Source organism: Caretta caretta, chromosome 5 (genome assembly GCF_965140235.1).
Source record: "Caretta caretta isolate rCarCar2 chromosome 5, rCarCar1.hap1, whole genome shotgun sequence".
Classification (NCBI taxonomy): Eukaryota; Metazoa; Chordata; order Testudines; family Cheloniidae; genus Caretta; species Caretta caretta.
In genome coordinates this window covers 51268782-51292291 of record NC_134210.1, presented here as the reverse complement: position 1 = coordinate 51292291, position 23510 = coordinate 51268782, and the positions used below count along the sequence as shown (strand labels likewise).

General features: G+C 40.8%; 1 protein-coding gene across 2 annotated transcripts in view; it reads left to right on the top strand.

Annotated features, from left to right (window-relative positions):
- MCCC2 (methylcrotonyl-CoA carboxylase subunit 2) overlaps positions 1–23510 on the top strand; it is a 102333-nt gene that overhangs the window by 11633 nt on the left and 67190 nt on the right. For both annotated transcript variants that reach the window (XM_048849922.2, XM_048849921.2), the window contains exons 3-6: positions 831–915; positions 4687–4788; positions 7269–7396; positions 15256–15368. In XM_048849922.2, coding sequence (XP_048705879.2) covers positions 831–915; positions 4687–4788; positions 7269–7396; positions 15256–15368 — 428 coding nt within the window. The remainder of the gene's footprint in view (positions 1–830; positions 916–4686; positions 4789–7268; positions 7397–15255; positions 15369–23510) is intronic.

Below are 23510 nucleotides of genomic sequence, written 5' to 3'. Positions count from 1 at the left end.
GGAATTCACTGAAGTTGTGAAGTCTATAGTGTAATGAAAAGGCATAAAAGCATACAAAAATGATTAGGTGGCTGTCTGGCATAAATCTAAAGGGTAAGTGTCTCTCTTTCACCCTATCAATAGGAATGGCTCTCACTGAATTAGCCCTCACTGACATCTATGGGATTAGTTTCTGAGGAAATATAAAATGATACATGCCACTGCTACTAAGAGGGTGAGAGATGTCAGCTGGCAACAAGTGTTGGAATGGTGTTAAACACCAAGAAATGAGAGGTATAATTTAGGGTGGTCCAAAGTGAGATAATGAAGGAATGGATGAAGAGGAGCAAAAGGAAATGGTGTATACCCCGACTGTGAGGTCTTCTACACTCTAGAGTAATCTCCCGAGAAATCTCCCATCAGTTGAGCAATTTAAAACTGAGCTTAGCAAAGCAATTTAGAATGTGCTGTAGGGAAATTAACACAACCCATGTCTCCTTCCTATGATCCCTGAAAAGTAAGTTTTTGAGTGCTCTGTTAGTTCATTGTCAAAATGACAACTCCAGATGACAGCAGCAGATGAGCTGTATTAGCTGAGAGTTTATTTGTTTTCAAACTTTGTTAGTAAAGAATGTAGAAAAAGTAACTTAGAACAAATGACAGACAGAATTATCTGCATCATCATCTTAAATCAGTCATCTAAAATGTCAGCTCTATTAAATATATTGTCTCCTTAAGGTCTGTATTTTTGTAATTGAGAATTCAGATCTGTTTTCATTCTATGTTAAGTGTTAATAGTGATTTATTCATATATGTGTACAGTAGATCTAATGAATGACCTCGTATCACAGGGGGTGGAGAAAAGGCACGGAAGCTTCATACATCAAGAGGAAAGCTGTTACCCAGAGAGAGAATTGACAGACTCATAGATCCAGGGTGGGTAATTTATTTTTGGCTATAAAGCATCATATACTCTTTTGTGTTGTGTAAACTAACAGAACTGTCTCTTTTATTGAAGTTCCTAAACTACTGGCAAGCAGGGTGGATTTGATTTAAATCACTAGTCAGGAAGACTAGATTTAATCATGGATTTCTACATAAAAGTGCATTCTTGTTGGTTGTTATAACCTCCATATATATTCTTCACAACTCAGGTTTCATTTTTAGAAGGTACACACCATAAATTTTTAAAGTGATTTATTTTGAAAACTTTCCAGATTAGTTTTACAGCTATATCAGAAAATGAATGATTGTTTGGTTATTTCAGTTACCAAAGGTAATTGAAGCAGATATTTATGAAGTCATTGGGAGGTGAACTATCTCCAATTCAACAGGTTAATCATTAATATTTGGAGGATTTTCTTGGCATGCTGTATTAGGAGGAGAACATCACCAGACAGACATTTAAATTGTTTTATTTAACTAAAACAACAACATTATGTATTCTGGATTTTTTTCTTCAACAGCAAACGTATAATATTTTAACAAAACAAACATGAATTTTTGAAGTTAATTAAACATTCAGGTTTTTTAAAATCAGGTTTATTTTTGTTAAAATTGTTTTTAACTAAAATAGTTAAATGAAATATTTAAAAAAACCCAACAAAAATTAAATAGACTATGTCAGCCTGGTCAACATGAGAAACTTAAAATATTGGCTTCTGCAGCTGACTCAGTCATCTTCACCTTCATTTTCCTGTTTGTTCGTAATCTAGAAAAGAAAAACAAGCTTTCCTGCTTTTTCAGGTCCCAAACGATTTCTCAATTTGGAATGAATTAGTCTAAAGAAAGAAAATATTCTTTCTACACCAGCAGAAGATTATCACTTCAACAGTCTCTGAATCCAAGTGCTTAAGTGACTTCCACCAGTTCACTGTTTATGACTTTCTTTAAAACATCATCAGCAAACATATATTTCTTGAATGGTTCGCCCTTAATTCTGAAGTTTATTATAGTTGGCATTATGGAGGGCTGATTGCTAGATGTCCATGTCACAGCCAACTCCTCTTCTTCAGCAGTTAAGGTTTGACCCTGGTACCGAGTATTGAGAATATTTGCAAGAAAATGAGCTGGAGAGAGTGCTTGTCCCATTAGTTTTTTTAATACTTGTAATTTAACTCTGTCATTGCATATTTCTCTTTCTCACTCAGTTCCTTTCAAATTTCAACAGCATCAGCAATAAAACAGCTATTTCCCTACATTTTGTTCAAGGCTACAGAAATAGGCTTCAGGGTACTCAGCATGTGTTCAACATGTCTCTTAAGCCCAATGTTGACAACTTTGGCTGTGACAGTGCCAACTATTTTTTCACGATTTTGTTCACAAACTGTCATCAGATTAGGCTAGTTCTTGATATAGTGTTCGAAACAGTCCACTACTGAGTTCCATCGCACGTCTTGTGGGAGAGTTAACTTGGTTCCTCCCACTTTTTTCAGAGCAGCTGCTGCAAAGTGGTTGTTACGGAAGTATTTTGCAATTTCAACAACATTAGCCTTTATTTCTGGAACACTGAAGTCTTTAACTAGGAGGTGCGTCAAATGAGCACTGCAACCGTATGTTGTTAGCTTGGAAATCTCTTCTAAATTTCTTCTCATCTTGGATACATTTGCAGCATTGTCTATGACCAAGCTGCATACTAGATATTTGAATTTTTTTTCACAGTTTGTTGTAGCTTTCACTGCTACTTCTTGAAAGTATTCTGCTATGTGTGCATTTCCTGATGTATCAATTGTTTCTGGAAGGAAGACATTTCCTTCTTCTGTTGTCACACAAGCACATACAACCGGATCATTGTGGACATTGCTCCACCCATCAAGACTCAGGTTAACAATTTCACCCTCTAGACCTTTTGCACACTGCTCAATTTCTCTTCCATATGCTTTATCCAGCAATTTGCCTGCGACATCTGCTCCGTTGGGTGGACTGTATCCTGATCTTAATGACTGAACCATGTTAACGAAGTGTGGGTTCTCAATCATACGGAAAGGAGAGTTTGTTGCATAAAACTGGGCAATTTTTTCTTCCATTACCTCTTTTTGTAATCTGCTGGTTCTTTTCACAAATTTGTCTATGGTTATTTCTGGATGATGGAAATTTTTTTTTCTTTTTGCTATAGGTGATATACTGTGGCTATATGACATACGTGATGTGACTGAAACATTATCGTTGGCAGATAACTCTGAAACATAGAAAATTATGGTGATCTAGAAGGTGGATAGTCTTCAGAATCCTGCATGTTGAGGATGGATTCTCCTTAACAAAATAAGTCAATGCAGTTATTTAATTATTATTAGCATACTGCTCATTTAGTATTACTCATTGCATTCACTGACACTCAGTACTACTTTAAAGGTGAAATTGTAAAAGGAAGATCTGCCTATTTCAGCTATTTATTTTTTATCGCAACTGCATCTAAAATGATGGTACCATAAAATAACAACTATATTCTTTGCTCAAACATGAGAATTCAAGAATAGTCCAGAAGGAAGACAGGCAGTCCTTAGGAAAAAAGTCTGAAATTAAAAAGGTTTACCAACCTGAAGATCCTGCATGTTCAGACATGTTCCTTTCATCATCTTCAATGCAGCTACCTCCTCAGAAGGAACACTACTCATGATGTTGTTTCTTTCGGGCAACCAGGCCTTGAATTTCTCTGTTGCACTGTTTGCATTTTGCACGCATGCCTGTCTTACCCACAAGTAGGGGAACTTCATTAAAATATTCTCAAACTGGGTCTCTTTTATGGCCTGCTGCCATTATAGGTTTTCCCTTCTAGTGAAAGAATGGTATGGTAGATGCCAAATCAATGAAGGCTACACTCAGAAAGGCCTCCAGACTTCTGGAATATGCTGCTCAAACAGTTTCACTTTCGTTTTTGCTGCCTGTCCCTCCCTTCTCACATTTGTCTCCAGACGACTTCTCCTTGTCCAGATCTATTCCGCCCCCAACAATCTTCTATTCTTTGAACTTTTTGAAACTTTGCACTTTCAGAGAGAGGTGTACACAAAATTGCAGAGGGACAATAGGGTTGAGGTCTGTTATTTCTCACCTCTGTATATTATTTATTTATTTATTTAAAACCATTTTTGCTGTTAACATGCATGCTATCTTTGAAGACACAAATCCACAGTTTGAGAACTGCAAAACTAAGCATTTCTGATGGTATCTTCTAGATAGAGCACTGAGTCCCATTGGGCAGATAGAAAGATTAACCTAAATAATCTATACAGAAGCCTCTGGAACCCCATAAGATTGGGGTCCCTATTCCATGAACTATTGGAACTCATTTACAAAACTTTTCTTAAACATTATATGACTATATTGTCTCATACTATAGAATTAGAATTTATAATCCCTATTCTATGATGAAATATCTTTGAGCTATATTGTATCTTAATTTATAATCCCTATTCTATGAAATATCTTTGAGCTATATTGTATCTTAATTAAAACTATCTTTAGATAGGTTTTTTCCTCAAAAAAATCCAATTTAAATAAAAAAATCCAATTTTGAATTAATTTTTTTAAATCATTGATTTTTATCCACCCTGCTGGCAAGTAGTGTTGGTTCGTAATCTTGACATATCTATTGTTTGGAAGATGTATTGCAAGAACACATTTTAAAGCCATGAACTTTACAAAAGAAAATAATGTTTGTCAGGCTGCTTCCGGTTAATAATCCTGTCAAAATGTTTGTCATTTTTTTAGGTCTCCATTCTTGGAGTTCTCCCAGTTTGCAGGTTACCAGTTGTATGGTAATGAAGAGGTACCGGCAGGAGGCATTATCACAGGCATTGGAAGAGTGTCGGGGTAAGAAATTGCCAGTGATCTACATATTATGTCTATTATACAAGCAAGAGGATGTTTTTGTGTGGTTCCTAGTTCCAGCTCTGGGAGCCATCTAGCACTTTGTTTCAAATATTAAGTTGAAGGCTTTCTCGTACTTGACTTCTATGACCCAGAAGATTACTAAAATGGCTATTCTGCCGATTTAGTTTTGACTTCAGGGAAAGGATTCAGCTGGGTTCTTATTATTCTTATTCGTAGGACTTGTTTACACCTAAAATTCTGCAGCTGTGCTGTCTATGCCAATGGGAGAGGTTCTTTCATCAGTGTAGGTAATTCACCTCCCTGAGAGGTAGTAGCTAGGTTGACAGAAGAATTCTTCTGTCAATTTAGTGCTGTCTACACAGGGGTGGGGGGTGGGTGGATTTAGGTTAGTTGTGGATTTTTCACACCCCTGACTGATGTCATTAAACTGATCTAATTTTCTAGTGTAGATCAGACCTTAGACAATACATGTAGCAACGTCCCTATTAACTCATTTGAAGGCTGCAGTGTTATCTTTCTGATGAGAAATATGTGGTTAATTGTGCAAGGACATGGTGAGGTAGAAAGGCAATTTTAAACATGTGGAAAGGTGTCCTGGATTAAGAATGGGGTGTGCTCATTTAAAGTCTCTCTAAGGGAGATTGATGCACTTGTTAAAACTAGTGTAATGGGATATTACTTTAGGGATGATGAGCCAGGAAGCTGAAGGAACCCCAGGAGGGTAATGATTTTATCCAGTGCCTTCTTGTACCACCCACGATGTATGGCTTAATGGCCAAGCTCCTCTCATATTTCTTTCTTAAAAAAAATATTCCGAACAGCCATTTACCTTTCTTCAAAATAAAATCTGTTTTAGTAAGGGCATTCAAATGGCTTGTGGCTTTAAGGGGATGCCACTGGTGGAACTGCTCTTTGGGTTTGTTTCTAATAATGGGGAGGGTTTTTTTTTTTTAGTTTCAAGTACCTGGGTCACTCTGGAAGATTTCTGGTGTTTGTGGATTTCACCTACTCTGTTTTAACATAAGTTGGCTGATCAGTGAGCAATTAACTGTTGCTACTTTGCTTTCACAGTCTGTCTGGGTAATTCATGGATTCATTGGTATGAATCCATGGTAGATTCTAGGTAGAGCCACTCACAGGCTCTTCTAGCATGAAGGTATGGTGCTGCAAAGACAGAATGGCTCAGAGTTAAGTCAGTAACAAATTTTTTAAAAATCAGCTTAAATATCTACACGAGTCTTAGTGCCAGATTATCAGCCTCAGCTAAGGTTCTGAGGGGAAGGGCAGATCACATGGTGGTCCACTGATTCTAGACTGGTGAAGTGGTCCCTGTGGGATGACTGCAGATAGCGTAGTTTAGAGCATCCTTGAACAGCCCAGAACTGGGTGATTGAAATGTATCTTAGAAACACCTTTTCCACTCCACTATCGCACCTCAGCTACTCTGAGCCGAGAACCTGTCTCTTATTCTCTCAATAACCCAAGAAGCCAAGTTAGTTTATCTGGAACTGAAAAGAAATAGTTAACAAAATACATTACAAATTCATAGTTCCTTGGTTCTAAACTCCCATGTTGAAGCTAACACATCAAGAGCCTCATTTCTGCCATCAAATATAATACAGGTATATCTATCTAGTCATAACTGTTGATTACTATTTCCAGTTTCATCAGGAATGATGACAGCAAGTATTTTATTTTCAACCAGGCGCCAAAGTACAGTTAAGAAAACGATGTATTTTTTTCTTCCAAAAGTGTATTAGACTGAGAATTTCCGAAGTGTATTTAGCTACAGTTGGTTTTAAATCCAGCATGTGTGTTATGTTAAAATAAACACTTTCTCTTTTCGTTAACGTCTTGTGGGTGGCCTTATGTTGAAAAGTAATATCGCTGTTGACGTTGACAGTGTGGGAGCCCTGCATTGTAAACTTTTTTTTTTCAGCTTACATACTGCTAATCAACAGAACAATTGCTTTGCCACATGAACAACAATTGAAGCTATAAAGTTGTTCCTTTAGTTGATGCAACTGTAGAGAAGGTTTGGGGACTGCTTTATATTTTGACACTGGACTGTCATACTATGGGTCCCCTTCTCAGAATATGAATGCTGCCAATACAGAACACAGAAATAGGGATTTTTCGAGAAGGACATGCACTTTGCAGCAGATTTTGAGAGTATAAGAAAATGTTTAACAACAGCTGTGCTCAGTAAAATGCGTGCAGCTTTCTTTAAAACTAGAGATTTCAGATGCTTCTTCATTAATAGTATTTTTTTATAAGAACTGGAAGCAAATATGACATGAAATCACATGCAGCCTTGAAGAGAGATATCGAACAGTGGAACAGTTTTAAAGCAATAAACATTTAATGCTGATGGAAATTGTTGCAGTTATCATGGTTATAGTGGTAAAGTAGGTCAGTTGGGAAATATGTTTGGTTCTCATAAAGTTTCTACTTTTCAGAGTGGAGTGCTTGATTGTTGCTAATGATGCAACTGTCAAAGGTGGTACCTACTATCCAGTCACGGTGAAGAAACATTTACGCGCTCAAGAAATTGCAATGCAAAATCATCTCCCTTGTCTATATTTAGGTAAGTCCCATTACAAAAATAGTAAATGGCTGCTGTTAAACAAAGGTCAGGGATTCTAGCTAGAAGACTACATTTTTGAATGGACACCATCAACACTATATCTTGACTTTAATAAGGCTTTTGATGTCTCAAATGACCTTCTCATAAACAAACTAGAGACATATAGCCTAGATGAACTTACTATAAAGTGGGTGCATAACTAGTTGGAATGCTACTCAGAGAGTAGTTATCAGTGGTTCACAATCGGGCTGAAATGGCATATCAAGTGGGGTCCTGCAGGGATTTGTCCTGGGTCTGATTCTGTTCATTATCTTTATAAATGATTTGAATAATGGCACAGAGAGTACATTTATAAATGTAGACAGTACCAGGCTGGGAGGGGTTGCAAGCCTTTTGGAAGACAGGATTAGAATTCAAATGATCTGGACAAACTGGAGAAATGTACTGAAATAAATAGGGTGAAATTCAGTAAGGACAAATGCAAAATACTACATTTGGGAAGGAACAATTGGTTGCACAAATACAAAATGGGAGTGCTGCAGAAAAGGATCCGGGGTTTATAGTGGATAAGAAACTAAATATGAATCAACAATATAATACTATTGTAAAAAAAGTGAACATCATTCTGGGATGTACGATAGAACCTCAGAGTTAGGAACACCTTGGGATTGGAGGTTGTTCGTAACTCTGAAAAGTTTGTAACTCCGAACAAAACTTTATGGTTGTTCTTTCAAAAGTTTACAACTGAACATTGACTTAATACAGCTTTGAAACATTACTATGCAGAAGAAATATGCTGCTTTCCCTTTATTTTTTTAGTAGTTTACATTTAACACAGTACTGTACTGTATTTGCTTTTTTGGGGGGGGCTCTGCTGTTGCCTGATTGCATACTTCCAGTTCCAAATGAGGTGTGTGGTTGACTGGTCAGTTTGTAACTATGGTGTTTATAACTCTGAGGTTCTACTGTATTAGCAAGAGTGTTGTAAGCAAGCCATGAAAAGTAATTCTTCCACTCTACTCAGCACTAATAAGGCTTCAGCTGTAGTATAGTGTACAGTTCTGGGCACCACACTTTGGGAAAGATGTGGACAAATTGGAGAAAATCCAGAGGAGAGGAACAAAAATTATTAAAGGTCTAGAAAACATGACCTATGAGGAAAGATTGAAACAAGTGGACTTACGTAATCTTTTAGATGGGAGTATTTCAGTGCTGAAGAATTTATATTAAAAATATACTACCTCACAGCAAGCACATTTAGCGCACAGATGAAGAGAAGAGTGAAGGGGGACATTACATGCTAAGTCTTCAAGCACATAAAAGGTTGTTATAAGGAGGAGGTCGATAAATTATTCTCCTTAATCACTGAGGACAGGACAAGAAGTAATGGGCTTGACTTGCTGCAAGGAAGATTTAGGTTAGACATTAGGAAAAACTTCTAACTGTAAGGAACAAATTACCTAGCAATGTTGTGGAATCTCTGTGATTGGAGGTTTTTAACAACAAGGTAGATGAACACCTGTCAGGGAAGGTCTAGATCAGTGGTTCCCAAACATATTCCACTGCTTGTGCATGGAAATCTCCTGGTGGGCTGGGCCAGTTTGTTTACCTGCCGTGTCCGCAGGTTCGGCCGATCGCGGCTCCCAGTGGCCGCAGTTCACTGCTCCAGGCCAATGGGAGCTGCTGGAAGTGGCGCGGGCCGAGGGTCATACTGGCTGCCGCTTCCAGCAGCTCCCATTGGCCTGGAGCAGCCAACCGTGGCCACTGGGAGCTGCGATCGGCCGAACTTGCGGACGCGGCAAGCAAATAAACCGTCCCGTCCCATCAGGGGCTTTCTCTGCACAAGCAGCAGAACGCGTTTGGGAACCACTGGTCTAGATAATACTTAGACATGCCTCAGTGTAGAGGACTGAACTAGATGACCTATTGAGGTTCCTTGCAGTCCTACATTTTTAAGGGTATGTCTACACTACGAATTTAGGTCGATTTTGTAGAAGTTGATTTTTAGAAATCGATTTTATACAGTCGATTTTGTATGTCCCCACTAAGCACATTAAGTCGGCGGAGTGTGTCCTCAGTACTGTGGCTATCATCGACTTACGGAGCAGTGCACTGTGGGTAGCTATCCCACAGTTCCCACAGTCTCCATTGCCCATTGGAATTCTGGGTTAAGCTCCCAATGCCTGATGGGGCAAAAACATTGGCGAGGGTGGTTTTGGGTACGTGTCGTCAGTGCCCCTCTATCCCTCCCTCCCACCATGAAAGCAACGGTAGACAATTGTTTTGGACCTTTTTTCCTGGGTTACCCGTGGAGACGCCATACCACTGCAAGCATGAAGCCCACTCAACTCACCGTTGCTGTTGTGAGCATTGTAAACACCACTCGCATTATCCTGGAGTATTTGCAGAACCAGGCTAAGAGACGCCAGCTCGAGGGCGATTGTGATGAGGACATGGACACAGACATTCCTGAAAGCATGGGCTGTGGCAGTTGGGACATCATGGCAGCAGTGGGGCTGGTTGATACAGTGGAACGCCGATTCTAGGCCCGGCAAACAAGCACAGACTAGTGGGACCGCATAGTGTTGCAGGTATGGCATGATTCCCAGTGGCTGTGAAACTTTCGCATGCGTAAGGCCACTTTTCTTGAACTTTGTGAGTTGCTTTTCCCAGCCCTGAAGCGCAGGAATACCCTGAAGCTGCCCTGACAGTTGAGAAGCAAGTGGCGATAGCCCTGTGGAAGCTTGCAATGCCTGACTGCTACCAGTCAGCTGGGAATCAATTTGGAGTGGCCAAGTCTATTGTGGGGACTGCTGTGATCCAAGTAGCCAGTGCAGTCACTGACGTTCTGCTATCGAGGGTAGTGACTCTGGGAAATGTGCAGGTCATACTGGATTGATTTGCTGCAATGGGGTTCCCTAACTGTGGTGGGGAGATAGACGCTGTCAAGGTTCCTCCCCCACTCTGAACTCTAGGGTACAGATGTGGGGACCTGCATGAAAACCTCCTAAGCTTACTTTCACCAGCTTAGGTTAAAACTTCCCCAAGGTACAAATTAATTTTATCCTTTGTCCCTGGATCTCTACTGCCACCACCAAACTCTAACTGGGTTTACTGGGAAACGTAGTTTGGACACGTCTTTCCCCCCAAAATCCTCCCAACCCTTGCACCCCACTTCCTGGGAAAGGTTTGGTAAAAATCCTCACCAATTTGCATAGGTGACCACAGACCCAAACCCTTGGATCTGAGAACAATGAAAAAAGCATTCAGTTTTCTTACAAGAAGACTTTTAATAGAAGTAAAGAAATCCCCTCTGTAAAATCAGGATGGTAGATACCTTTCAGGGTAATTAGATTCAAAACATAGAGAATCCCTCTGGGCAAAACCTTAAGTTACAAAAAAGACAGACAGGAATAGTCATTCTATTCAGTACAGTTCTTTTCTCAGCCATTTAAAGAAATCATAATCTAACACATACCTAGCTAGTTTACTTACGAAAAGTTCTAAGACTCCATTCCTGTTCTATCCCCGGCAAAAGCAGCGTACCGACAGACGCAGACCCTTTGTTTTTCTCCCTCCTCTCAGCTTTTGAAAGTATCTTGTCTCCTCATTGGTCATTTTGGTCAGGTGCCAGTGAGGTTACCTTTAGCTTCTTAACCCTTTACAGGTGAGAGGATTTTTCCTCTGGCCAGGAGGGATTTTAAAGGGGTTTACCCTTCCCTTTATATTTATGACAGACGCCTATCCTTATCTTGGCACCAGGCCACCTTGCCAATCAGTACGTAAACTGCAAGGGGTACTTCTCAATGGTGCTGCAAGCACTGGTGGATCACAAGGCACGTTTTACTGACATCAACGTGGGATGGCTGGGAAAGGTGCATGACGCTCGCATCTTTAGGAACTCCAGGCTGTTCGAGCAGTTGCAAGAAGGGACTTACTTCCCAGACCAGAAAATTACCGTTGGGGATGTTGAAATGTCAATAGTTATCCTTGGGGACCCAGCCTACCCCTTGCTGCCAAGGCTCATGAAGCCGTACACAGGCAGCCTGGACAGTAGTAACAGTTCAACTGTAGGCTGAGCAAGTGCAGAATGTTGGTAGAATGTGCCTTTGGACGTTTAAAAGCTTGCTAGCGCTGTTTGCTGACTAGGTTAGGCCTCAGCACAACCAACATTCCCATTGTTATTGCTGCTTGCTGTGTGCTCCATAATATCTGTGAGAGTAAGGGGGAGACATTTATGGCGGGATGGGAGATTGAGGCAAATCGCATGGTGGCCAGTTTTGAGCAGCCAGACACCAGGGCGATTAGAAGTGCACAGTGAGGTGCGCTGCGCATCAGAGAGGCTTTGAAAACGAGTTTCATGACTGACGAGGCTATGGTGTGACAGTTTTATGTGTTTCTTCTTGCTGCAAACCCACCCCCTTTGTTGATTTTAATTCCCTGTAAGCCAACCACCCTCCCCCCTTTGATCACAGCTGGCAAAGGAAATAAAGTAACTATTGTTTTGAAACCATGCATTCTTTATTAATTAAAAAAAAAGTGAGATAACTGACAAGGTAGCCCAGGTGGGGTGCGGGAGGAGGGGAAGGACAAGGCCACATTGCTTATTGTAGATTCATAGATACTAAGGTCAGAAGGGACCATTATGATCATCTAGTCTGACCTCCTGAACAACGCAGGCCACAGAATTTCACCCACCCACTTCTGTGAAAAACCTCTCACCTATGTCTGAGCTGTTGAAGTCCTCAAACCGTAGTTTAAAGACTTCAAGGAACAGAGAATCCTCCAGCAAATGACCCGTGCCCCATGCTACAGAGGAAGGCGAAAAACTTCCAGGGCCTCTTCCAATCTGCCCTGGAGGAAAATTCCTTCCCGTCCCCAAATATGGTGATCAGCTAAACCCTGAGCATATGGGCAAGATTCACCAGCCAGATACTACAGAAAATTCTTTCCTGGGTAACTCAGATCCCACCCCATCTAACATCCCATCACAGGCCATTAGGCCTATTTACCATGAATTTGTAGCCACACTACAAATCAAAACTGTTTGAATGGCAGCCTTCTGTTGTTTGGGCCTTCGTCTGGAGTGGAATCATAGAATATCAGGGTTGGAAGGGACCTCAGCAGGTCATCTAGTCCAACCCCCTGCTCAAAGCAGGACCAATCTCCAATTTTTGCCTCAGATCCCTCAATGGCCCCCTCAAGGATTGAACTCACAACCCTGGGTTTAGTAGGCTAACGCTCAAACTACTGAGTTATCCCCTCCCTCCAAGTGGCTGGGTGCCCCCCCTCCCTCCCTATGTTCTTGGGCGTCTGGGTGAGGAGGATATGGAACTTGGGGAGGAGGGCAGGCGGTTATAGAATGGATGCAGTGGAGGTCTGTGCTATTGTTGGCTTTCCTGCAGCTCCAACAGACGCTTCATCATGTCCGTTTGCTCTCCCATTAGCCTCAGCATCGCCTCCTGCCTCTGCTCTTCGCGCTCACTTAATTCTTTCCTGGCCTCTGCCACTGAATGCCTCCATGCATTAAGCTGTGCCCTGTCAGTGCGGGAGGACTTCATGAGCTCGGAAAACATGTCATCGCAAGTGCATTTTTTTCGCCTTCTAATCTGCGAAAACCTCAGGGATGGAGATGATCGGGGAGCATAGAAACATTTGCACCTGGGGGAGATAAAAAGGGAGAGTAAAGTTTAAGATGATACATTTCTGAGAACAAAAGGGAGACTCTTTCACAGTGAATCAAGCAATTCACAGCACAGCACATGTGCTTTAGGTACAAGGTCACATTTTGCCTTTTATATTGAGCACCTGCCAGTATGGTGACACATCACAAATGGCTGGGCAACAGAATTCGGTTTCCAGGCAGCCATGGTAAGCCTTTTGGTACGCGGGGTTGGCTTCTTACGCCTTCATGACATGTGGGAATGGTTTCAAACTGCAGCGCCATCCTTTCCCATAGCAAGCAATGCCGGCTGGGTTTCACATTTAAAAGGAGGGGCTGCGGTTTTCGGGTGGATGTGCAGCACACACCTCCCCCCACCCGAAAACATGGCTATTCTCTGGGATGATCCCTTCATCCTTCCTCCCGCCATGTGGCTATTCTCTGGGATGATCCCTTTTAGCCAAGCGCAAACAACCCAGCATGAACGAGGTCCTTTTACTGTTCCCTTACAAAAAGAAAAGGAGTACTTGTGGCACCTTAGAGACTAATCAATTTATTTGAGCTCAAATAAAATGCTCAAATAAATTGGTTAGTCTCTTAGGTGCCACAAGTACTCCTTTTCTTTTTGCGAATACAGACTAGCACGGCTGTTACTCTGAAACCTGTTCCCTTACAAAAATTCCCCTATTTCAACCAGGTGACCATGAATGATATCACTCTCCTGAGGCTAACGCAGAAAGATAAAGACCTAATGTTGCTTGAATGCGACCAAAACCCAGGACCATTCGCTGCCATGCTTTGTGGTGCAATGATTCCAGACTACTTGCTACTGGCTTGACGTAGTAAAGTGTTCTGCCATGGAGGATGAAATAAGACAGCCCTCCCCAGAAACCTGCAAAGGCCTTCAGAGTACCTCCAGGAGAGCTTCATGGAGATGTTTCTGGAGGATTCCTGCTCCATCCCCAGACACATTAACTTATTTCAGACACGTTCACATATACAATGCTTTTTGATGATATGCTTATCTGTTCATTCCTTTTATAAAGGTAGTAAAGTGAACTAAAGACCCAGAGGAATGGGTTATTTCATTTTACTACCTGTGTAATAGAACAAAGCAAAAGAGTCCAGTGGGGAACAGTTGTGTGCACACATCAACCGTAATTCAAGTTACATGTAAAAGACAGGAACTGAAGTCATTTTGTTGTTTTATTATTTCTGTTGAAAGGTTCTCTTAGAAAGTTACTTACATTTTTTGAAATACTCCCATCTAAAAAAGAATAAAAACTCAAAACTTCATCTGTAGTTTCTGTTAATAGCTTTCTACAATTTGACATTTTTTTGAGTATATTCCATCTCAATGTGTTTTACTCCATGTTTGTTTAATCAGTCAAAAAAGTCAATGGTTGAGTAAATTATTTTTTTAATTTTAGCATGCTTAGACATTCTATTAAATAAGCAAATGTGTGTGCTAAATGTGCTTGCTGTGGTATAGGTAGTATATTTTTAATATAAAATCTTCAGTTTAGCTTCTTAACAAACAATATTTGGCTTGTAAACTTTTACTGTCAGAGTGAATGGATTGCCAGTGAGCAATTCTGTGTGATTCTGTTCTTTGAAACCAAAGGTATGCTCTTCTGTGATTTATCGAGTTATAAGCAAAGCATTAGGCTCTTGCAACCACTCATGAAGTGAGAGGTTAAGAAGTGCCTCCCTTAGAATGTCTTTCCTTCTATATTGTTTTAATTAAGTGTAGTTTTAATTTCTGCGGCTACAGTGAATGATATTAGATTGTATATATGTAGGAAGGAAATAAGTTTATCCTGCAACACAGAAAATTTAATTTTTAATTTCCTGTTTTAAGGCCTATAAGGGAGTGTCTTTTAAAACAAACAGGTGTTTGTCAGATGAATTTCAAAAGATTTGTAAAACCAAGTGTAATTACATCTTTATATGCAGCTACCATTAGTTTACCTAAAAATGTTTGGGATGCATAACAGCTGCTCATGTGTGCTCATCAATTTTCCTTTTGCAAATGGAGGCGCCTGGCCTGTTTTTCATGATTAGTATGTTGAGTATACATTTTTGCAAACAGGTGACATTTCAAGTAATTTTTAAATAATATGAAACAATATCTCTGTTTAAAATTGTGCAGGAGATAAATTGTATGTAAATCTATTTTTCATTCCACTTGACTTAGTTGACTCAGGAGGAGCAAACTTACCCCGCCAGGCAGAAGTATTTCCGGATCGAGATCACTTTGGTCGCATTTTTTATAATCAAGCACTCATGTCCTCAGAAAGAATTCCACAGGTAACTTTTTTTAAAGCAAAAATTTCTAGCTACTCTGCACACCTGCTTCTTCAATCTGGGTGTAAGGCTCATCTCAGCGCCTCAGGTTTTTGGCAGCTTAAAGTTTTGCTGACCTGATGCTCAGTGTGGGGATTTGGAGACATTGTAAACACCATGACTGTTCACAGAATGGCATTGTGGTTTACAAATAGGCTGTCTTTCTTCTCAGCCTCAAGGTTAGTGATGTGACTTAGCTGCTCCTGGAGTGGAGAAAAAGAGAAATGGTCAGCCTGGGATGAAGGAGTGAAAGAGAGCTTTAGGATATCATTTGCAACAGTTGATTATTCTGAATCAATGCTTGAGAAGTGAGGACCCCTGTGCATGATGGTGAGTGTAGACACATATATAGCTAAGTCGGGTAGGGATGTGTGTGTGTGTCTGTGTGTATGTATGTATTTATACCATTTTTGTACTGCTGTTGATAGGGGGCATTTTCTAATGTATTAATGATTCATAGAATTACTGTTAGTCATGATGTCTCAATTAAAAATGTTTTTTGGGGTCTTCATGTTTTAGACACTGGTATTACTGGTAACATGAGCACTTAATTCTCTGTATTCATTGCTGCATTCAATAAATTGATATCTAGGAGGGAGGGAGGATTAATAAACTTGACAGAATAGCTCACCTAATTAGAAAAACTGTACATATGGAAATGACAACTGGAATCTTGTACATATTAGAGGAGTGTGATTTTTGCATATTTTTTGCTTTCTGTGGGTATTGTTACTATGTCTTTTTTTCGGGATTCTATTTTTGGTGAATTTTTATTTTGAACCTGGTTCGTTAGAATAAATTTTACAGTGGAAATCACATGGGTTTTTCTCCTTTCTTTGATTGACTGAGGCTATGCCTTCTAATCAAGAGGGACAACTTGGTCTAGCAGAAGCCATTTTTATTTGGATTCTCTGAGAGAGAAACTGTTTTAGCTGACTGTTCTGATCCAGGTGGGGATGTTGGAAAAGAACATTTCCTTCTGGCTGGAGGCAGGCAGTGGCCAAGAGTACAATGTTACATTTGCTATTTTCCCTGCTTAGTAGTCAGTGTCTTTTTTATTATGATACAATAAAAAAACTTTATCCCAGTTTTACAAAGGGAAATCAATTTCCTTGAGAACAGTAAGTTCTTCTCTTATTGAAGATGAGGCCTAGTCCAGCCTTCGGTTCCAGCACACATGTGAGTGGGCACAAAGCTGATGAACCTGAACCTTGGCTATGGTTTACAATGAAATTAGACCATAGATAGGAAAAATTGGATTCATTTAAATTTAATTCTTGTTTTTAACTTCAGGGTCTGAGAACCTAAGTGAAACAATTCTCACATAATATTAGGGGGAATGGGAATTATGAATCACATTATTCTCTTGTGAACCCATTTCAAACTGAACTTGGAAGATCTCATTCAGCTCTACCATGGCATATTGAGGAATGTCGCCAACTGCTAGTATTGATTTTAGAAAATATAGTCTTCAGGGTAGTTTGTTTTGCTTTCTACTATTTTAGCTTTATTCTTCCCCAATACTCCTACATATAATTGTTACTGAATGTCTCCTTTATGGAAAACAGGGCAGAGGCAGCCTCTGGCACCCTTTTCTGCTAGGTATAATTGGTGTCCTACCAGTTCAGTGGAATACCATGAGGAGGAGAAGGACCTTGGAGTATTGGTTGATCATAGGATGACTATGAGCTGTCAATGTGATATGGCTGTGAAAAAAGCTAATGCGCTCTTGGGATGCATCAGGAGAGGTATTTCCAGTAGGGATAAGGAGGGTTTAGTACCGTTATACAAGGCACCGGTGAGACTCACCTGGAATACTGTGTGCAGTTCTGGTCTCCCATGTTTAAGAAGGATGAATTCAAACTGGAACAGGTACAGAGAAGGGCTACTAGGATGATCCGAGGAATGGAAAACTTGTCTTATGAAAGGAGACTCAAGGAACTTGGCTTGTTTAGCCTAACTAAAAGAAGGTTGAGGGGAGATATGATTGCTCTCTATAAATATATCAGAGGGATAAATACCGGAGAGGGAGAGGAATTATTTAAGATCAGTACCAATGTGGACACAAGAACAAATGGATATAAACTGGTCATTGGGAAGTTTAGACTTGAAATTAGACGAAGGTTTCTACCATCAGAGGAGTGAAGTTCTGGAATAGCCTTCCAAGGGAAGCTGTGGGGGCAAAAGATCTATCTGGCTTTAAGATTAAACTTGATAAGTTTATGGAGGAGATTGTATGATTGGATAACATGGTTTTGGTAATTAAATATTCATGGTAAATAGGCCTAATGGCCTGTGATGGGATGTTAGATGGGGTGGGATCTGAGTTACCCAGGAAAGAATTTTCTGTAGTATCTGGCTGGTGAATCTTGCCCATATGCTCAGGGTTTAGCTGATCGCCATATTTGGGGTCGGGAAGGAATTTTCCTCCAGGGCAGATTGGAAGAGGCCCTGGAAGTTTTTCGCCTTCCTCTGTAGCATGGGGCACGGGTCATTTGCTGGAGGATTCTCTGTTCCTTGAAGTCTTTAAACTACGGTTTGAGGACTTCAATAGCTCAGACATAGGTGAGAGGTTTTTCGCAGGAGTGGGTGGGTGAAATTCTGTGGCCTGCGTTGTGCAGGAGGTCAGACTAGTTGATCATAATGGTCCCTTCTGACCTTAGTATCTGTGAATCTATGACTCAACAGAGAGTTACATTGCTATTGTGCTGAATCGGTGAGTGATTTGTTTGGAAGGAGTTTTAACTAACTTTATTCTCAGTAATGAGTTCCTTATAGTCCTTGAAAGAGACTAGGAGGCTTTAGGGAGCATAGGAAGAGTCAGCAGCCAGGCGGGAGACTGAGAATGCTGTGGACGTGGTACCATCCTGTGTAAATGGAGTACTTTGTATTAAGCAGTGTGTACACTACTATAGTGTTATAGTGCTATAGTGACATAGCTATTGCAATGTAGTTATGCCATGGTACTGCCATAGTGTAGACACAGACTATAGCAATGGAAGGAGTTTTTCTGTCGCTGTAGGAACTCCACCTCCTCACGAAGCATTCTTCCATTTCCCTACCTGCTTCTACATCAGGTGTTAGGTCAGCATAGCTGTGGTGCTCAGGGGTGTGGATTTTTCTATGCTATGTCAATTTAAGTTGTAAGTGTAGACCAGACCTCAATCAGTAGAAGCCTAAATGATTAGCACTAAAGTGACTCCTGTCATTGTCCAGCAGAGGGATTGTAGTATGAAGATAGTGACTCAAAATGGGAAAGTTCAAAGCAAGAAAAACGGGGCTGGAGAAATCTTGATTTTTTTTTTTAGCAGGGTCCCTGGATGCTTTTAAAACATTTAAAAAAAAAATCATGTTCAGTATTTTCCTTAATACTCTGAAGTAATCAAATGTGTAACACTTAAACACATTCAAAATATAATACATTTATAGTGTTATATTTTTCATAGTTTGACCATTATATGGCATAAAAATAGAGGAAACATACTGGGTTTTATATAAGCAAAACGCTGACTGTAGGAAAGAAATTACTTTTGATTAAAACATATCTATCCCTCAGATTAATATGGCAACGGTGAGAGTTTTCTGAAAGCATTTACACAGGGAAAGAAAAGTGGAAAACATTTTTATTGCAGCTCCTATTACTTTAGGCTTGTTTTAGATTCTCTATCAAGATATCTTTGCTTTCCCTGAAAGTTTTGGTTTTTTATCTTTATTTCAAAGATATTTGTGTTTTTGAAAATCTGTTAATGCGTAGCAGTGACCTACATTATCTTCCTTGTCTGACAAGACATTTTCTTAGACTTGTATTGAGAAAATACAGTGCTAGCTTTTTTTTTCTATCCACGTTAATCATGTTAATCATTGTTCTTGGCTTGATGTCCATTGTTGGCAATGTCAATACTAAAAAGTTGTGTTCTGCAGAAAATCAGACTGTTGGCTGCAACTGGAGTTTAATCTAGTTTGGCGACACTTATTCTACTTGACTATTCTTATTTCTTTTTGACTGAAATGAATCCAGAGTGGGTGCCAATCTTGATTATACTCTGTTACTATACTTTTGAACGTGTTTTCCATTGCGAGTGCTACTTTCAACAGCCATGTTTTTTTCTTTTCATTTTGACAAAAAGCAGTTGTGAATTAATATACCTTAAAATTTCCTAACAAAGCACTATGACCAAATAAACTTGTGGTTCTCTCTCAACTTACTGCGGTTAGACATACAAAACTGTTTCTCTTGGGCAAGAAAGAGTATCATCAACAATAACTTTTTAGCTCAGATATTGCCTTCACTTTCTATAACACTGGTGCTGTCCATGACACTGGTGTCACAGTAGAATGCAAACGCTTCTCTTTCTAGATTCATAGATTTTTAAGGATAGAAGGTTCTACTATGATCAGGGCCAGCCCAAGTGTCCCAGGTGAGGAGCATCTTCAGTGCCCCCTCCATTTGTCAAACTTTTGACTACCTTATTTTTTATTGCATTTGCAGCCCATTTCATGACTTTGATGCACGATTTGCATGCATGAGTTATCCCGGTCTTATAAAACGATAAATTTGCACACTAGGATCTGTAAATCTGTATTTATTCATGCCATATATAAGCAAATAAAAAAAAATTGTTTCCCCTAAGCTTATAGAAACTTTAATAGTAAGAATAACTGAAATGTACTAACATCAAGAAATTGAACTGTGCACCAACATTGGGTGGACCAGTATTAAATAGCGTTACACTAGGTGACAGCCTTAGAATGTTAACCCTTGTCCTTTAGTTCAAAAGATTGCTTTTCTCACCTTTGCCATCGCGAACTGAAGCACAGCATCCAAGAGATCCAAAGACTGGCCAATGGCATTTTCAGGTGATAAAATAACAAGTGATGTCACTCGTTGGCAATATGTTTTATCGATTGAAAATATGTTTTAATGAGCTGAGCTTCAAAAACCTGCACTCACCACTCCTAGCTGTGACAAGCAGCATGAGCAGAATCCTCAAAGCTATCTGCACATTAGGAAAAGTGTCCTTCAGCTCTGCATCATGAATGAGTTGGAGAACTTGGAGGGGAGAGCGCTTTCCGTGTGGCAAACTGTGATGGATGTTGTCCAATTTGACACAGAGGTCTTTATCAATGACATCTGAAGATTCCCCAGGTGTCAGTGTCTGGTGAAGGTTTGTACAATTGTTCATGAGTGTTTTTCTGTATGCTGAAAGCTTACTAAGGTCATACAACCCTCCAAGGTCTTTTTGTGGAGCTTCATTTGTCCAAAACTTTTTTCGATGGGCATTCAAGCAGTGTCAATGAGTGAGCAAAAAAAAGCTCCCTCTTGAATTTTTCTTCTTAGCTTCCCATCACCTCATCTTTGCCCTTGAACCAAACTGTCTCTTCTTCTGATGAATACTAGTGTCCTTGAAGACAGGCTTAAATCCTAAGTTTTCTGCCATTTCTTTTGCAGCAGTTATGGCAGCTTCAAATCTATTGTCTCTGTAGCCACAATGAAATCAAGGCAGCTTCTCCTCATAATAATGGTCTCAATGTCCATCGACTGAGTTTGTAATGCCTTGCTTACAATGTTTCCTGTAACAAGATATTGTGCCAAATCACACTGAGACTAGAAATTTGAAGTCAGTGATCTGTTTTGCCAGGCGCTACTTGTGTCAGATTCTGGCCTGGTGATTGCACCAGTTCCATCAGGGCGTCATAAACCTTAGTCACTTGGTAGCTCACTGGCCTTATGCTGTCATGCAGCTTTCCCAGTGAGTATCACTTAGTGGCTTCACGGTCAGATTTTATAACATTGCCCATGAAGATCTTCCGCCTGATAATTGATGCTGGAAACAGGACATATATCCTTTGTAGTAATCTGAAGAGAGATACTGAATCTAAAGAAGATGCATCTGACACAACCGGATTGAGGGAATGGCAGCCACAATACATGAAGAAAGCTCTTGGATTCAGCACAAGAATCCTTCACTGGATACCACTGTTTCTTCTCTTCATGTTCACACTGTTGTTGCAGCCTTGGCTGTGGCTTTTATTTTGTTTTCATTCAAAATGTTTATAAATAGTTCTATTAAGCCTTTTCCAGTAGAGTTGTCCACTGACCTTGTGGCAAGGAAGGTGCTTGATAACATAAGGTCAGTCAATTTAGTTTTTGAATTGTTTTGCTGCAGTAATGGTCCATAGCTTCTTTATGAACTACTTGACATAGGTGCTCACACATGACATCATATTTCCCAAGATCTCTACCAAACTGAGGAAATTACTGTTATGTTCAGCCTGGTCTATGTTCTGTTTCAGATATTTTCCCATCAAATCTGCCCCTTGCTGCAAACTAGATTGCAGTTGAGGTTTTCGCTTCCTATACTGAGCTCCTGAAGGCTTCTTTGGAGGCATCTTTTATTTTCTATAGGGGCAAACAGATAGTATTAGGGAGAGCAAAAGTCTATGTCCTGCAGTCTTAGAAAGTCATGAAATATGTGGTAAGCATGGCAAAAAAAGTAACAGTATTTCTTTTATGTTGTTGCATAGATAGGAGTTCGAGAGATATCTCTGGCATCGCATTTAAATATTGTCTTTATTAATCACTACTTACATTCTTCAAGTCTTGAAACACAAGTACACTTTCACAGTTATACAATAAAACAAGGTTTGCAATATTGCAGCTGGACTCTCACTTCACTTCAGTTTGTTCTTCTATCTCGCTGACTGAGTGGCGATGCCCCTGCCCCTTATATACCTGCGAGGGCATGACTGACAACATTTTAGGAGGAAAATTTAGTTCTTAGAAGGTCTGGAAGGTTCCACAAGATTCTACAAAGTAATGCAATCAGTTAACTAGCTCTGTAGTCTAGCGATTTGGAGATCTGTTTTACTTTGGATCCCAGAATTTTGAAATCCCAGATTTATATTGAAAAATTATTAACACAACTTGTATATCAAACACAACAACTTCATAAAAAACAAAAGCCCCTGGTGGGGGGAAAGAGGAGGGAGGGACCATTATAAGTGGTACTCTTAAGGAGTCTGTCATTAGACTTGTGGATACCTGATGATGTCTGATAAAATGTGTAAGAGAAAGTCCCATTGATTCATCACTCTGTCCTAGGTGTAATTCGGTGCACAGGATGCCAGCTGATGAAAAAGCTCCTTTTGACTCCATGCTAGGAGGCGTAATGGCATAATTCAGGCCTGTTTCAGGTGCAGGTGAAGCCCCCGACCATCTGTTTTTGAAGAGCACATTTGCTTTTTAATAGCAGCCAGTGGCAGATTAGTCACTGGGCCTACAGGACCTGTGTCGGGTGGGCAGGGTAGGGGAAGCCCCCCAACTCCACTTGCCGGCAGCAGTGCCGGGTGGGCGGGGCAGCCACCATGCCCCCCAACTGCACTCCCTGGCAGAAACCGGGGGGCGGCGGGAGAAGCCCCCCAGTGCCCCCCATCCCTGGCAGAAGCCCGGGACTGCAGGGGAAGCCAGTGGACGTCAGTGAAAGCTCTTGCGTCTGACCCCATTCCCAAGCAGAAAAATAAAAATTTGTCCCGGGGCTGGCCGCTGCAGAAGCGTGGGGGAGGGGGTGGCAGGGGAAGCCCCAGCACTGGGACCCTGGCTGTCGCTTGGGGACCAGAGGAGCTCTCACTGCCTGCTGACTCCTCAGGGCTGGGGAGCTCTCACTCCCCGCTGGGGCCATGGCAAGGAGACAGAGCTTCTCTGGTCTTGGGGCTGTAGTGGGGACCAAAAAGTACCAAACCGGTTGCGGGGCTGCAGTCGGGGGGACGGAATGGGGGGGGACCCTGGGTGGAATGGGGCGGAGCCCCGGGGAAGAGGCAAAAAGGGGTGGGGGCGTGAGCAGGGCCACAGGCAGAGGGGGCGGAACGGCGGCGGGACCACAGGTGGACTGGGTTGGATGGGGCCCCCACACTTGCTCTGGCTCGGGGCCCCAGGAAACCTTAATCCACTGCTGATAGCAGCCATTAAGTTATTGCCAATGTGTAACAGTGGAAGATTGTGTGTTTTCGCTTTTTATTAATATTATCCCAATCTCTTTCTGTGGTTCAAACTGTATTTTCAGTAGGTGAGAGAGCAAATAATAATACATTAGACAATGGTATGCTTTG